A 14,631-nucleotide genomic window follows, 5' to 3' on the forward strand; every position below is an offset into this window, starting at 1 on the left:
CAAAAAGACACTAGGCTCAGTTAAGGTAAAGACTGACCTTTGTCAGGGAAGATACTGGCCTAGGACATGACTACCCATCATAACCGGTTTTTTAGTTTAAAAAAGTTTTAATTTCAGACCATCCTTTGTGGTTACTTTGGGTCTCTGAGTTTGCAAGGCTGCCATGCAGGCTTTCCCTGAGCTAGTCAGGTTAGCATGTGGTCCCTTTCGTCCACACCAAACAATCCAGGCTGGCAATGGGGGCGATGTAGGTAGGAGTGGAGGCAGAGAGGACTCGGCACTGAAAGGGCGTTGGGGAAAGAGGATTGTGTGGTAAAGCTTCCACCAGAGACGGGAACTAATAGAACACAGTCCTCCACCCAGGTCCAGGGCCGCCTCTCCTCTGGCTGCCGCATGTGGTTTTGGTCTGGTTCATTCCTGCCTCGGGCCTTCCAGTCAGACCACGACTAGTCCTTTCAGGCCGTGATATTCTGGGAGTGTGAGGCTTGGGTTTCCCAGTGGGAATGGAAGTAGGCACCCCTTCCCTGCTGGGCTCACAGGGAACTAAGTTTCCTTATGGGCAGCATGTCTTGTAAAGAAAAGCAGAGCGAATCTTGGAGCTTCATGAGGACTGCAGGGGCGCGCTTCCCTTGAGCACTGCCCTGACACGTGTCCAATCCAATTGTCCTAAATGCGGCACGCTCTGCCCTCCCCCTCCCCCAACACCCTTCCCTCTACACACCCTCCCCCTACACACCCTCCTCCAACACACCCTCCCCCAACACACCCTCCCCCAACACACCCTCCCCCAACACACCCTCCCCCTACACACCCTCCCCCTACACACCCTCCCCCAACACACCCTCCCCCTACACACCCTCCCCCGTGCCAGTGAGGCGAGCGCAGTAGCTTGGCCTGGGGTCTATTACCTGGGAGCTCTGTCTCACACGCCCCATTCTCCACAGGGACAGTGTGTGGCCGGGGAGCTGGCAGAGGAGCCTGGCTCTCCTCGGGAGGAGGTGGAGCCAGGCACCTGAGGCAGAGAGCGAGCCGCAGTTTTGTTCCCGGGCTAATAATAGAACCTTCTGCAAAGGACTCTGACTCACTGTCCGAGTCCGTCAGAATCTGCCCGGAGCCGGCGTGGAGGCAGAATTCGTTTCTTTTCCTTCCTCGCTGGCATCGCTCCTGCGGACCCACCAGTTACTCCAGGGCTGTGAGCACCGAGGAAGGGAGCCAAGGAGGTTATCGGGCCATGCCCTACCTCCAGAATGCTGTGCCCACCTCCAGAATGCTGCCACCCCCCTCCAGAATGCTGCCCCCACCTCCAGAATGCTGCCCTCCCACTCCAGAATGCTGCCCCCCCCTCCAGAATGCTGCCCCCCCTCCAGAATGCTGCCCCCCCTCCGGAATGCTGCCCCCCCTCCAGAATGCTGTCCCCACCTCCAGAATGCGGTCCCCACTCCCGCCAGACCACTCCTTAGGAGTATCTAAGGATAACTTCTGGCGAAGCTGAACGTAGGATTGCCTCGTTCCGCAGCCCCAGCCCATTTCCTCCAGGCGATGGGGTCCAATGTGCTGTTAGTCTCTTAGTCTCTTAGGCTCGTTAGGTGACAAATCACAGGTCCTGTTCACGCTCATGACCAAGACGGCCTTAAGCGTCCCGCAGCTTGGCTAAAGCGTGGACAGGCTTTTCCCCGACGCTAGTCCCTGGCTTTAGAGAATTTAACTGTCAATTCTTTCTCTGTCCCTTTGAGATGTAAATGTCTCCCTGCCTCATTCCGGTTTAGCAACCCAGGAAAGGCCCTGAGAATCCTGTCTCTGCGATGTGAACATCAGGAAGACAGTGTCCTATGTCTGTTTCTGTGGAAGGGTGGGGGCCTAGCTTCAGGGGTGGGGGCGGGGAGGCCCTGGCTCCAGATTGTAATACTACCTCCTGTCATGAAGATACCCGAAGTTTACCTTTCCTTGGGGTTAGGCCCATCACCAAACACAGATGGCTAAGGTTCCCCCATCCGAGCTCTTAAAAATGCGCAGCCTGTTGTTTCCACCTAGCTAGGTATCCGTATGTCATTTATGCTGGCAATAGTATCAGAAGAAAATCAACCTCTGTCAGCTCGCTGTATTTAGTGTGATTTTTTTTCTTTAACACTCATCATGGATGGATATGATTTCCCTCAAATTCCTATCTTCTGTTCTTTGCTATTTTGCAACTTATTATGCAACCAAGTCATACATGACTGAAAATGTGTGTGTGTGTGTGTGTGTGTGTGAGAGAGAGAGAGAGAGACAGAGAGACAGAGAGACAGAGAGAGAGAGAGAGACCTCTCCCACTCTACTAAAATGTTCTTGGGGAGCAATGTATCTAAGATGTCTGCACCACATACTGCCTTACTGTAGAGCCCTGTAGGTGCTCAAGCTGTTTGTAGAAAATGTTTGGCAATGTTTTTCATCCAACAGAAACCATGACTTTTAGTTCTCCAGAAACATGGAAAGATTTGAAAATATTTTATTTGTATTGTTTTCTGCCAGCAGAAAATACTGGTTTTTTGTTTTGTTTTGTTTTGTTTTGTTTTGTTTTGTTTTGTTTTGTTTTTTTTTGCAGTGGCCAAGAAGAGAGACTCTGAATTCCACTCATCTCTTCCTATGAAGATACAAAGTTTGGGGTAGAGGGAGAAGCTGATTTTAAGGGGCAGGCTGTAAGTAGATCTCCTCAGATGAGGCCTCAAGAAGAAAATCAGGACTGGGTGATGAGGAAGACATTCTGGAATTTAATGGAGAGCACATAAGAACGAGTAGAGGCTCAGAGGGACCTCCCTTGTGGGCTGCACCAAGGTTTCTGAGTGTGGAAGGGGATTTTCCCTTCCTCACTTAGCTTGAGCCCTTTGAGAGCAACCCAGTAGCAACTGCTGTCTCTCAGACTTCATCTTCCTTAAATCCTCTAACTGTCTTATGCAGTGTCAAAACTTGGGAGAAAATTAAGTCTTTGTCTAGTTTACCACTGTCCATATCATGTATTCTAATACCTACATAGTAGAGACATCTACACGCAGAGGAATGAAGACATGCCTAAGGCCTTTCTCTGTGCGCAGTTTATGACAGCATCAGGACGTAGGTTTCAAGTCTTTCAGTCTGGTCTCCTTCCCTGTGTGCCATGCTGCCTTTCTCCCACTGAGTTCAGGACTTTGTAAGGTCTGGGAGCAGGAGCTGGAGGTTGGAGGCAGTACCAACTCCTGCAGGAAGAGGTGGGAATTAGGCTCTTCTACGAAGCCACTGCTGTCAGAGCATGCACTGTGGTGGTGGAGAAAGCCTGCAATGCAGATGAAAAGGAAACACATCATGCATTTTTAAGACAATGTTGGGTATTGGTGCTAATAGAAACTTTCATATCCCACCTGTGGAAATGCTTCTCACTACTATAAGTAATATTTAAAATTGTTATCAGCAGCAGCAGTCGTGTGACTGGCTTTCTGCCCTTCTCACCATGAAGTGAGATATCTGGAATGTTCACCTCTGTTTATACTTATAAAAGTATCCCTATATTTTATTCTTATTATTTTATATATATTGCTGAGCATTGCTGTAGAAAATTACAAAACCGTTGCAAACCCATGTCCTGCACCTTGAGCTGAGCCTCAACATTATTCACCTATTCAATTGCGAATAGATGTTTATATTCATAAATATTTCTCATCCTTTCTCCATAGCGACAAATCAAATCTTTACCATCTTCCTGAAATTCCCTGCGTCACACTTTCAGTGATGACCTTACAGGCAAAAAGAGAGAAGCCAACAGGCAGAACTTTCTGGGCTTCTTCCCCAAATGACCAATGTAACTGTATTCACACCTGTCCTTTTTCCTTTCCTCTAATCTCGGACAAAGATCAGCACCTCTAGTTCATGACTAACCGACTCCCCACCCCAAAGTACTTTGGCTCTCAACTCAATCTAATTCTCCAGTGACCTCAGGTCATCATTCTCCCTTCCCTCCTGAACCCTAGTCTCTCCCACCCTATTGATTCTTCCCCTTCAGCAAATATACATGTTTAAACCTTCCCCATCCTAAAACAAAACAAAACAAAACAAAACCAAAAGCAAAAGCAAAAAAACACTTGTTAGAGTCTCTTGACCCCTTTACCTACCTTATTTACATAATTTCCTATTCACTTTCATTAATATTTTCAAGCCCTGTCACATAAATAAAAAGTCTTATCAAGGTTCCTAATCATTATTTAGTTGCATTCTCATTCCTAATGGATATTTTATGGCAGTCAGTCAAGGGAAAAAGCTGGAACTTTCTCTGTTTCTTTCCCTCACCTCCCATCTCCTAGGTTTAGCCACTGTATATATTAAAAATCCCACTCTTCTTCTCCCTTCTTGAATGATTTCCCTTCCTCCACTGGCTCCCTATTTCTGCCCATATCTCACATCTCTGCTAGATCTTTCTAAAATAGAAATCTAATCATATAATTCCTTTGTCAAACTTTTAAGTTGTTCCCTAGACTGAATACAAATATTTAAAATAACATAGAAGACTTTGTTTCATAATCTGCTTTCTAGTAATCTTTCCTAGTCTTAATTTTTAATTTATCCCATATAATCCATTTCTCCCACTAGGCACAAGGTATAGTTTCTGAAGATACAGTTTTCCATTCCTGTCTGCCTTTGAACATGTTATCCCTCTAACTAGGATACCAATGTCCTGCCTCTTCTTCTACTTCTTCCCACTGCCTTTACTCATCTGTCCAGATTCACCTGGAAATGTCATCCTCTGGGAAGTTCATTTTTCTATGTCCCCATGTCATCTGATGAAGTTAGATAAAAGTAATTTTTGATTTTCCTGCCATGTCTTTCATGAAACTATGAGCTACAAGCATCTTGTGAGTGTTCCTGCTTAATCTATATAATACTCTTGTTGCCAGTGAATTTGTGAGAACACAAGCAAAACCGGTGGTGACAAAGCTCAAAGGGACGGGGCAGATTCAAGCACAGGAAGGGGGGCTTGTTCTCACCCACAACCACAATCCAAACTCCTGTGTACTCAGGGCAGTATGACTTCATGAAAAGAGCACTGATTCGGGAGTCAGGACACCTGAATTCTAGTACTGATTCTGATATTAACTAACGACTGTAGTTACAGGATCTCGCTTAGTCATTTTCTTCTCAAACAGTCTATGTAATTCTAAGACTTACATGAAATAATATCTCTGAAAGTGCTGTATACTCACTAGAAGGTAGTTTCTATCTGAAGGGCTGGGTAAGATAGTATGGATGGAGCCGGGGCCCCTGCTCTGCACACCTCCAAGAGCAGTGCTTACATTGCAGTCTATGTGAACGCTGACCTGAAGTGGCATGGCTCCACAGCCCTGGATGTAGCCTTGGCAAACCATTGAAACACTGGAAATGAATGACTCAGAAAATGAGCATTATGCAATGCAGAGGCAGCATCCTTCTGCCTTCCACAGCTCTAAAGAAGAATGGGCCATACAGATAAAGGGAAGGCCAAGGAGGAGAAAAGACTCACTGAGGTGAAATGGCAAATACATATAAAAAATAAGCTTAATTTTCCCTGTTGTGAAAGAGGCTTCTTCCCCTCCCACATTTGTTCTTAAAGTGTATTTCTTTAGAAAATTTGTAAACTCTTTGTCTCTTTGAAATGTCTGTAAAACTTTTTAAAAGGCTAACTAAATCTCTTGCCACCTTTACAAACCAGAAATATCTTTCCCAAAGGAAGCCATTGCTTTGAAATGTCAAGGACATAGCTGATTTCCTAGTCTTAATTTTTATCTTCTCCCATATAATCCATTTCTCCCACTAGGCACAAGATATAGTTTCTGAAGATATGGTTTTCCATTCCTGTCTGCCTTTGAACATGTTATCCCTCTAACTAGGATACCAATGTCCTGCTTCTTCTACTTCTTCCCACTGCCTTTACTCATCTGTCCAGATTCACCTGGAAATGTCATCCTCTGGGAAGTTCATTTTTCTATGTCCCCATGTCATCTGATGAAGTTAAATCAAAGTAAACTTCTGATCTTCATGGGAGGGTAGGAGTCTAACTTAGGGGCTTGGTTCTAACTCACAAAGCTATCTTCTACCATAAAGATAGGAGAACTTGCCAGCACCAGTTTGGCTCAGTGGATAGAGCCTGCGGACTGAAGGGTCCCAGGTTCGATTCCAGTCAAGGGCATGTACCTTGGTTGCAGGCACATTCCCGGTGGGACATGTGCAGGAGGCAGCTGATCAATGTTTCTCTCTCATCGATGTTTCTAGCTCTCTCTCTCCCTTCCTCTCTGTAAAAAAAATCAATAAAATGTATTTAAAAAAAAGATAGGAGAACTTTTATTATTCCTTTGGATAAAGGCAATTAGCTAACATAGTTGGCCACCCCAGTTACCAGGTAAATGCCAGATGAACTATGTATGACAGATGGTGCTGTTGAGTTCTCTGATAAGAGCACTAGTCATTGTTTATTTTGACATGAGTGTAATGGGTTGTATTTGTTTGGTTATTTGACAGGTCAGATTTCTTTCTGTCTTTACAACCTCGTTCGTGTATTGCCTGTGATGCACATCATGTTCTGGTTTAATGTTTATTTAAAAATAAAAACTGTTTTCTTTCTCTTATACCTTTTGGAGAGGTTTTCTGGGGTGGGAGAAGATTTTTATCTTTGATTATATTTCCCCAATGGGCACAAAACAATCTTCGTGATCATGGTATCTCCCCTGCCAGGTAAGTATTACACAAAACAATCTTGGTAAGAATTATAATTGAGCCAGAAAAATAATTGTCATATTCTCACAATGTCCTCTCTCCCTCCCCTCTCCCTGTTCCCATCTCTCCTTATACTTCATATCTAGGAGTTCCTCTTCAGGAATTTATTTTGGCATAAAAATTAACTGTCCAGTCTCTCTCTCTCTCTCTCTCTCTCTCTCTCTCTCTCTCTCTCTCTCTCTATATATATATATATATATATATATATATATTATTGTTAATATTATATGGAAAAGCTTTACACCAAAGAGCAAGTCTGTAGTTACCTGGCCCAATAGGTTCCACCAAGTACACACCGATAGCACTTAGAATAACCCCCTATAGGATTATGTCACAATAGTTATTCTTTATCCTATGCTCTGTACCAGCCCTCCCCACAAACCCTTCCTGTCTCTTCTCTCACTGCCACTAGAAGAGTTGACCATAAAATGAAACCTCCCATCTCCATACATGATCACTTCACAAATAGAATACCTGTTGGCCTGTGCTACCTCAAATTTGGTAAAAGAAACAAACAACGAAAATTTAAAGACCTCCTTGGCCCTGTCTTTTATAAATGTGGTAAAGGTTAAATGGTTTAAATTTCAGCAATAGGGCACCAATAAAAGGGCTATGAATTGGAAAATTCTGAGCATGGTGCAAATGATGGGGAATGATGAGGGCCATCCTTTTCCAGGAACTTCGAGGAAGAGTAAGACTTCTCTGGTAGAGACTAAATGATAGAGTGGGAGGGGAAGAAAGCTGAGAGCTGGGGACCAGATCCTTTTTTTAACAGAAAAGGTGCCCTTGTACTAATTACAGAAGAAAAAAAGGAATTCTATCTTATAAATGAAGAAACCTTGAGATTTTGGGCGGTAAGCTCTATAGGGCCGGATTTGAACTGGTATTTGCCTCTTTAAGTGAGTGTCTTTGTGCAATGAGAACTACAAACTGGACACAGTGGCTGGTTGGGTGCGGCTACCACTTCCTACCCATGTTCACACCCTCCCATGCCTGATAATCAGTAGTAGATTAACTTCTGGGACTGAATACAGAGATCCTGGGTGATAATTCATCTCTTGGAAATAATTACAGACCCTGGGAGAGACAGAGTGGGGTTGTTTTTCAGTAGATCCAGGACTGTGACACCTATCTCTGCCTTTGATGGTGGTAAGTGAATTTCTCCTTTCCATATTTCTCACACAGTCTTTAATGTTGGCAGTACTGGGCTGTTTTCATGGTTATCTTCCCTTTCCTATGATCTCTTAAGGATGATTGAGGGAGATACTTCATAGCTTTGAGAAAAGACGATTAAGAAAACTCACAGAGCATTGCAAAGATTTGAGAACCACTGTGGTCCCTGTCTCAGCCAAAGACTGTCAGTGAAGGGATTTCTCATTCTTCAAGAGAGGCATAAAAGGAAAATCTGCAAAATCACTTCCTCGTTTATCTGAGAGACTAAGTGCATTTAATGTCTAAAGTTACACTGTTTTATTGACTCGGATAAGCCATCATTTGTAAGATTTATAATTATTTTATATTTCACTAAGGAGGCAAAAACATTAGACAATTAAATAGGCTGATAGTGGCAATTATTAAGACCCATTCCACTTGAGAGATTAAAATGTGGAAAAGGTACACCTTAGAATAAGTAAAATACAGCATTTCTAACTGAAATCTCTTTTGCTGTAATGAAATTGCATCACCATAGCAGATAATGGAATCTAGTAACTTATGTGAAATGTGTAACTTCTAGAAATACTTCCTCCCTGGCATAACTATATAGATCCTCCCTGTGGCCTGCTTTGCCGGACATCTTGGTATTTTCTTGTGCAAGGCTGACATCTGCTGGATAAGTGGCACTTGAGCCAAGCTCTGTACAGTAGTCCCCTGCTATCTGTGGTTTCAGTTACCCATGGTTAACAGCGGCCTGAAAATATTAAATGAAAAATTCCAGAAATAAAAAATTCAGAAATTTTAAATTGTACGCTATTATGAATAGTGTGATGAAATCTCTCACTGTCTGCTCCATCCCAGTTGGGACATGAAACATCCCTTTGTTCAAAGTCTCCACACTTTAAACGTTCCCTGCCCATTAATCACTTAGCAATCATCTCAGTTATCACATTAGCTGTCAGGGTATCACAAGCCATTCTTATTTTACTTAATAATGCCACATTCCCACAACTTTATTACAGTATGTTGTTGCAATTGTTCCATTTTATTATTAGTTGTTGTTAATCTCTTACTGTGCCTAATTTATAAATTAAACTTTATCATAGGTATATATTATCAGAAAAAACATAGTACATATAGCATTCAGTACTATCTATGGTTTCAGGCATCCACTGGGGGTCTTGGAACATATCCCTCATGGATAAGGGGGACTACAGTGTGTGTGTGTGTGTGTGTGTGTGTGTGTGTGTGTGTGTGTGTGTGAGTGAGATTCTCCTATTTCATAGGACAAAACTAAAGTGATTTCTGCAAGAACTAATATGAGGTATGTCATTTAACTCCATGTCTTAAATTTTTTCAACTGTATATAACATATTGCTGCCTCCTGATATTTACCTCTTTTGTGAGTCACTAATCTGTATACCTGGAGATGAAGGTAATGGGTAAGAGAGAAAGAAGAGCCATTAGGGCTCCAAGCCACAGATTATTAGAATTAAAAGAGAATTGTAGAGATCTTTGTGATTATGGACTAATAACACTGAAATTTTGGAGTTTTAACAAAAATGGTATTGTGCTAGGAAGTGCAGTAAATAGTTCTAAGATATGCACAATGAAGGGAACTCTAAGCTAGATGAATCCTTATTCATTTACTTAATTCAAGAAAGGTTTCAATTCCTACTATCTTGGAATAGTCATTATCCCTGATGCCATCTTCTCTGTGGTCCTGAGATACAGGTGGTAAAACCTATAGAAGATTAAGTTTCACCTAGTTTAAACAATAAATCTTTTGCCCAAATGTTCAAATGTATAGGGGTTGCCTCTGAAAGGGTTAATATTCAAAACTCACATCACAGGAAAGACATTTTAGTGGCAATAACCACGTATGTGAGATTCGACATCAGACCCTTGTTGCAGAAAGGAGCTCAGAGCCTAAATGAACAAAGCTGTGAGATACACTGAGGAGTCTTCCCTAAGTCCTATGATGTGGGCTGAGTAAGAAGTAGCTAAAAATGTAGGTGCTGGCATGTAAATCTCCATGATCGTTCCTCACCTGTTACAAAACTCCTACAATGCTTTTCAAACTCCGATGTGCAGAAGAATCACTATGGATCTTGATATAATGGTGATTCATCAGGTAGGGACTGGGATTCCAAATTTCTAACAAAATTCCAAGTGGTGTCAATGCTTCTGGCCTGCAGACTATGTTTTTAATATTAAGGTTCTGTAGGATTTCCCCCAGAGCAGCAGTTCTCAGACTGCGATCACCAGACCAGCAGCATCAGCATTACCTGGGAACTTGTTAGAAATGCATATTTTCAGGCCCTGTCTAGACCTATTTAATCGGAAACTCTGGGAATTGGGGCCCAGCCATTACTATTTGAATAAATCCTCTGGATGATTCTAATGCTAATGTCTGAGAATCACGGATCTAGAGAAGTATTTATCTACCCATAATAGAATTGCCCTAGGAGCTTAAAAACAAAATATCAGCCACTGGTTTCCATGCCATCCCAATTAAATCAGGATTTCAGGATGTGGGACTCTTCATTGTGAGTATTAAAAAAATATTCCCAAGTGATTATGGTATGCAGCCAGGATGGAGAGAGAGAGAGAGAGAGAGAGAGAGAGAGAGAGAGAGAGAGAGAAAAGAGACTGACTTACTTCTTGAGTCTTTGCCAACAAAAGGATGGTAAAGGTGAGGGGGTGTGCGTCTGCTAGCCAAGTATGTCTCCTCGTCGTCCTCACTGTTGCTTTGCACCTGTAACCAAGATCCCAGCAGAACTAGTCAGAGCCACTGGTGGGGAAAAGTGCAGGATGTCAGGCAGCTGTAGGGGAAGGAGGCTTGAGAGACTTGGTCTCTTCTCCTTTGGCAAGAGCCGGTAGTGAGGAAGGCAGGAGCTGAGGTTGCGCTCTACATTCAGTGAGAGGTGACATACATGCAAATGATATTTTGAATCATCACAGCTTCTTGTTGTGGCAAAGACTTGAGAGCTTTGCCAAGAAACCCTTGTATTTGGTGGCAGAACTATAGACCTAGGCAAGATGAGTCCTGAGTTTTTGAGAGTCCATGGAGTAAAGAATTGGCAGACCTAGGGGATGTGCTCACCTGGATCCTAAACTACCCCTTCTAGACCATACACCAGTTATCCAGAATCTCAAATATACTGCTCAAATGGCTCAAGCCTGCTTCAGTGAACTGCACTGGTTGTACCTGGTGTCTGTCCTCTCATGAGCCATCTCCTTATTAGTATATGCACTCCTGGGCCTGAGTGATGGCCAATGGATGGCTGTTTGTGGGGATAAGGGGTATGAGGCATTTGGATTTGCAGGCTGGGATGTTCACACACTTGTGTATGGAATCCCTGATGGGTCAGAACAGATGTTGGCATGGGAGGAGAAGAGGACAGGCCAGGGGCTGGAGAGTGGCTCTGCCCACACTGTCATGTTCTCCTATAGAAGTCCTAAGAGTCTGAGAATTCTAGATTTGAACCTGGACTTCCAGGTCTTTATGGTTACATATTTGTAAAGGTAGAAGAGAAAATATTTTATTTAATAGTGTTTAGCTTAGTGTATGACTGACCTCTGCTCTTGTGTGGATCCCACAAGGGTGCTTGATGAGAAACTTCAGGAAGCTCAGATAAGATGAGGAATGAGAAAAGCAGTTCTGGAGACCTGAATGCTCTTAAGAAACTGGGCCTATTTCTTTTCCTCTTTCTATGTTAACTCATTCCCAAAGGACTCAGAGTGTAATTCAAGAATTGGTATTTCTGATAAGGACAGGGAGCCTGGCTTTCCTTTACCCAGGGACAAGAATTCAGAGCTTTTCTCTGCTAGGCTCTTCCCCATCTCCAATCTGCTCACCTCCTCCAAGTCAAAAGTGTCCTGCTGCTGCTGGGTTAGAGATCGGCGCAGTTCTGGCCTCTCTTGGCTCTGCCTCCATTTCTGTTGGACGATGGACAGATCCAATGAGTTAACCTTCCTGACAGTGGGATCCTTCTGAAACAGGCTCTTCCTGGCTCTGCTCTTCCTTTTCCAGAAAGTCTCATCCTTGGCCAAGTGGACTTCCTTATTGGTGGCCTGTAGACCCCACAACTCTCTCTTTACCTGTGCAGGATCTGTCCTCCACTGTAGATTTTCTCTGGGCAGAGAATGTGTGCAACAGGGTATCTTGGGGTCAGAATGCAGAGTTTGCAGGGGTTCGCACACTGTGCACACCCCCTGCTGTGTTTCCTCTTTAGGGCAGAGGACACATGAACAAGAAGTAGGCAGCATTGTACCCCTGATGGGGGGCACAGGACCTTCCTGTGAGCCTGGTCCAAACTCAGGGTCTTGCTGAAGAATGAGCTTCTCTCCTCTCACTCTGTCCATCACTTCCCACACCACTTGGTCCAAACTGTTCCTTTTGGAAGTATTGTGGGGTGGTGATAACTGAACGCGGGGGCATGTATATAGGCACATTTTGGAGATGGCTTTCCGGAGGCGATCTCTGGGTGAGTGAGGTTCAGGTTCTGGGGCCAGAATCTTGATGGATGGCACATCAGTTGGGTTGCAATTCCAGAACATGTGGGGTGGTGTGAACTTTTGGACAGGTGTCTTAGACACATAGGAGTAGAGACAGAAGAAGGCATCAGCAGTGACAGCCAGTGTTTGCACTTGCTTAAATCTGCCTGGGTACAAGGGTTGAAAACAGTGAGTCTGGGAGGCTATCAGCAAATTATTTCTTAAATTTCTCCCTTCAATAGCCTTCCTAAACCTAAAATCCAGAAAGAAGGTATTAATTTCCCCACTAGCATTTCTCCTATTTAGATTTTTGACACTCAGATGCCCCTTTCTTGATTTTTCTTTAATTTTTATTGAATTTATTGGGGTGACATTGGTTAATAAAATTGCAAAGGTTTTAAGTATACAATTTTATAATACATCATCTGTATATTGTATTATGTGTTCAACATCCAAAGTTAAGTGTCCTTCCACTTTCCTGATTTTTTGACTTCCCACACCAAGTAGCTATTTTACTTTAGTCCAAAAATTAATTCTATTTGGTCTGAGAAACATTTCTATATCTTGAGTTAGCATATCTTTCTGTTGTCAGTATTTTCTAAACAATGACCTCTAGAACTGTGTTTGCTTTAGATCAAAAACATGATAAGAAACAAAAAATAATGTTACGAAATCAACATTATTATTTTTTTTAGTAATAAAACATTAGGGTTATAAAAGGCAACAAATTTGAGGGATAGCAATGACTAGGCAATGAACTGGAGTAGAGAATTTAGATGAACTCTATCATTTCTATTAGACCTTTGCTTCTCAAAGTGTGGCCAGTAGTCCAGAAGCATCAGCATTGCTTGGTAACTTGTCATAAATACAGAATCTGACTATATCCCATACATTTTAACAATATCCTCTGGTAATTCATGTGCACATCCATGTTTGAAAAGCACCGTGATAAACCATAAAGTCATTAAATTGTAACCTTCCTGAAGGCAAGAGTCATGCTCCTCTTGTCTAGCTATTGCTATTCCAGAATTTAACATATAATTGTGTACCTGGTACATACAACAAATTCAATAAACTATCCTCAGAAGAGTGTGACGAAGAATCCTCTAAGGTGTGAAACTATTCCCACTCAAAATTCTTGTTTTAGTCGCTCAGGAGTCTAGTTTTACTAAACCTCTAAGTTGAATCTGATACAAAGAATCTGAAACATCACTGTCAGAAACACCATCTTGTTTTCAGTGGAGCAGAATATAATTTGAAATATATTCTAACATATGGAATTAAATAGAATGTTTTATACCTCATCATGGTAGAAGAGCCCTCTCATATCTTTCCTTACTATGAAATCAGTATAACTTAAATTATTGTTTCCCTAGATGTGGTCTAAGGATTGCATAAGAATCATCTGTGCACTTGTTTAAAATAAATATCCCCGAACCATTCTTTCTCTGGAGGATAAACCTATGAGAAGATGTCAATGTTATCCATCTTCACTGAAGACAATATAAGGGAAAATAGACACAAGAGACAAAGGATCACATGAAGCTAATCGAGAGAAAGTAGGATTTGGATCCATTGATCCCTGTCTGGAGGTTCAGTAAAAAGCAGAGCATGGATCTGTGGGAACACTCACTGGCCAGCATGAGGCATGGGTCCTCCATCTCAATCCTCTGCACCTGGGCCTTCAAGAAGAGCTGGAAATCAATGCCTCTGGCCTGGGAGGGGTTGGTGAAAAATCGGGCAGGGATCCGAGAAGTGTCTTTGTGGTCTTCCTGACCAAAGCCCAGATTGAAGAGGACATCTTCTGCATCTTCTTGCACCTTTTCCAGAATCTCAGAGATGCTGAAAAAAAAAAGGGAATTTGGGTAAGTAGGGGCGATTTTGAGGGACAGGGTAATCCAAGTATCTTTGACTTTGAGAAAAACTTTTATTTCTCTGAACGTAAATTTTCTGTCTGAAACATGGGAATTGCAATACAGCTCTGATTTAAAAATTGAATGAAATTCTATCATAGGACTCTGAATAACTGATTACAGGTGAATGAAAATTTACTATGAGAGGATTTGAACAATTAAAGTGAGTACAGATACAAAGAAATCTGTGGTTGTGTTATTAACCAGTCAGTTTCCACTTGCAAATACGTACTATGACATAGCTGGCTTTTGCCAAGTGCTTTGCAACTTGCCACCCAGTTTACCCTTAGCAGTTGTGGGGGACAATTAGAGA

General features: G+C 42.6%; 1 protein-coding gene across 3 annotated transcripts in view; it reads right to left on the minus strand.

Annotated features, from left to right (window-relative positions):
• Positions 1 to 2,562: 2,562 nt before the first annotated feature.
• Positions 2,563 to 14,631, minus strand: part of TESPA1 (thymocyte expressed, positive selection associated 1) — a 41,323-nt gene continuing 29,254 nt past the window's right edge. For all 3 annotated transcript variants that reach the window (XM_059683153.1, XM_059683154.1, XM_059683155.1), the window contains exons 8-11: positions 14,039 to 14,247; positions 11,767 to 12,572; positions 10,567 to 10,663; positions 2,563 to 3,286 (exon numbers count right to left, since the gene is read on the minus strand). In XM_059683153.1, coding sequence (XP_059539136.1) covers positions 3,081 to 3,286; positions 10,567 to 10,663; positions 11,767 to 12,572; positions 14,039 to 14,247 — 1,318 coding nt within the window. In that variant the 3' untranslated portion in view covers positions 2,563 to 3,080. The remainder of the gene's footprint in view (positions 3,287 to 10,566; positions 10,664 to 11,766; positions 12,573 to 14,038; positions 14,248 to 14,631) is intronic.

The sequence above is a fragment of the Myotis daubentonii genome, chromosome 2, assembly GCF_963259705.1.
Source record: "Myotis daubentonii chromosome 2, mMyoDau2.1, whole genome shotgun sequence".
Taxonomy (NCBI): Eukaryota; Metazoa; Chordata; class Mammalia; order Chiroptera; family Vespertilionidae; genus Myotis; species Myotis daubentonii.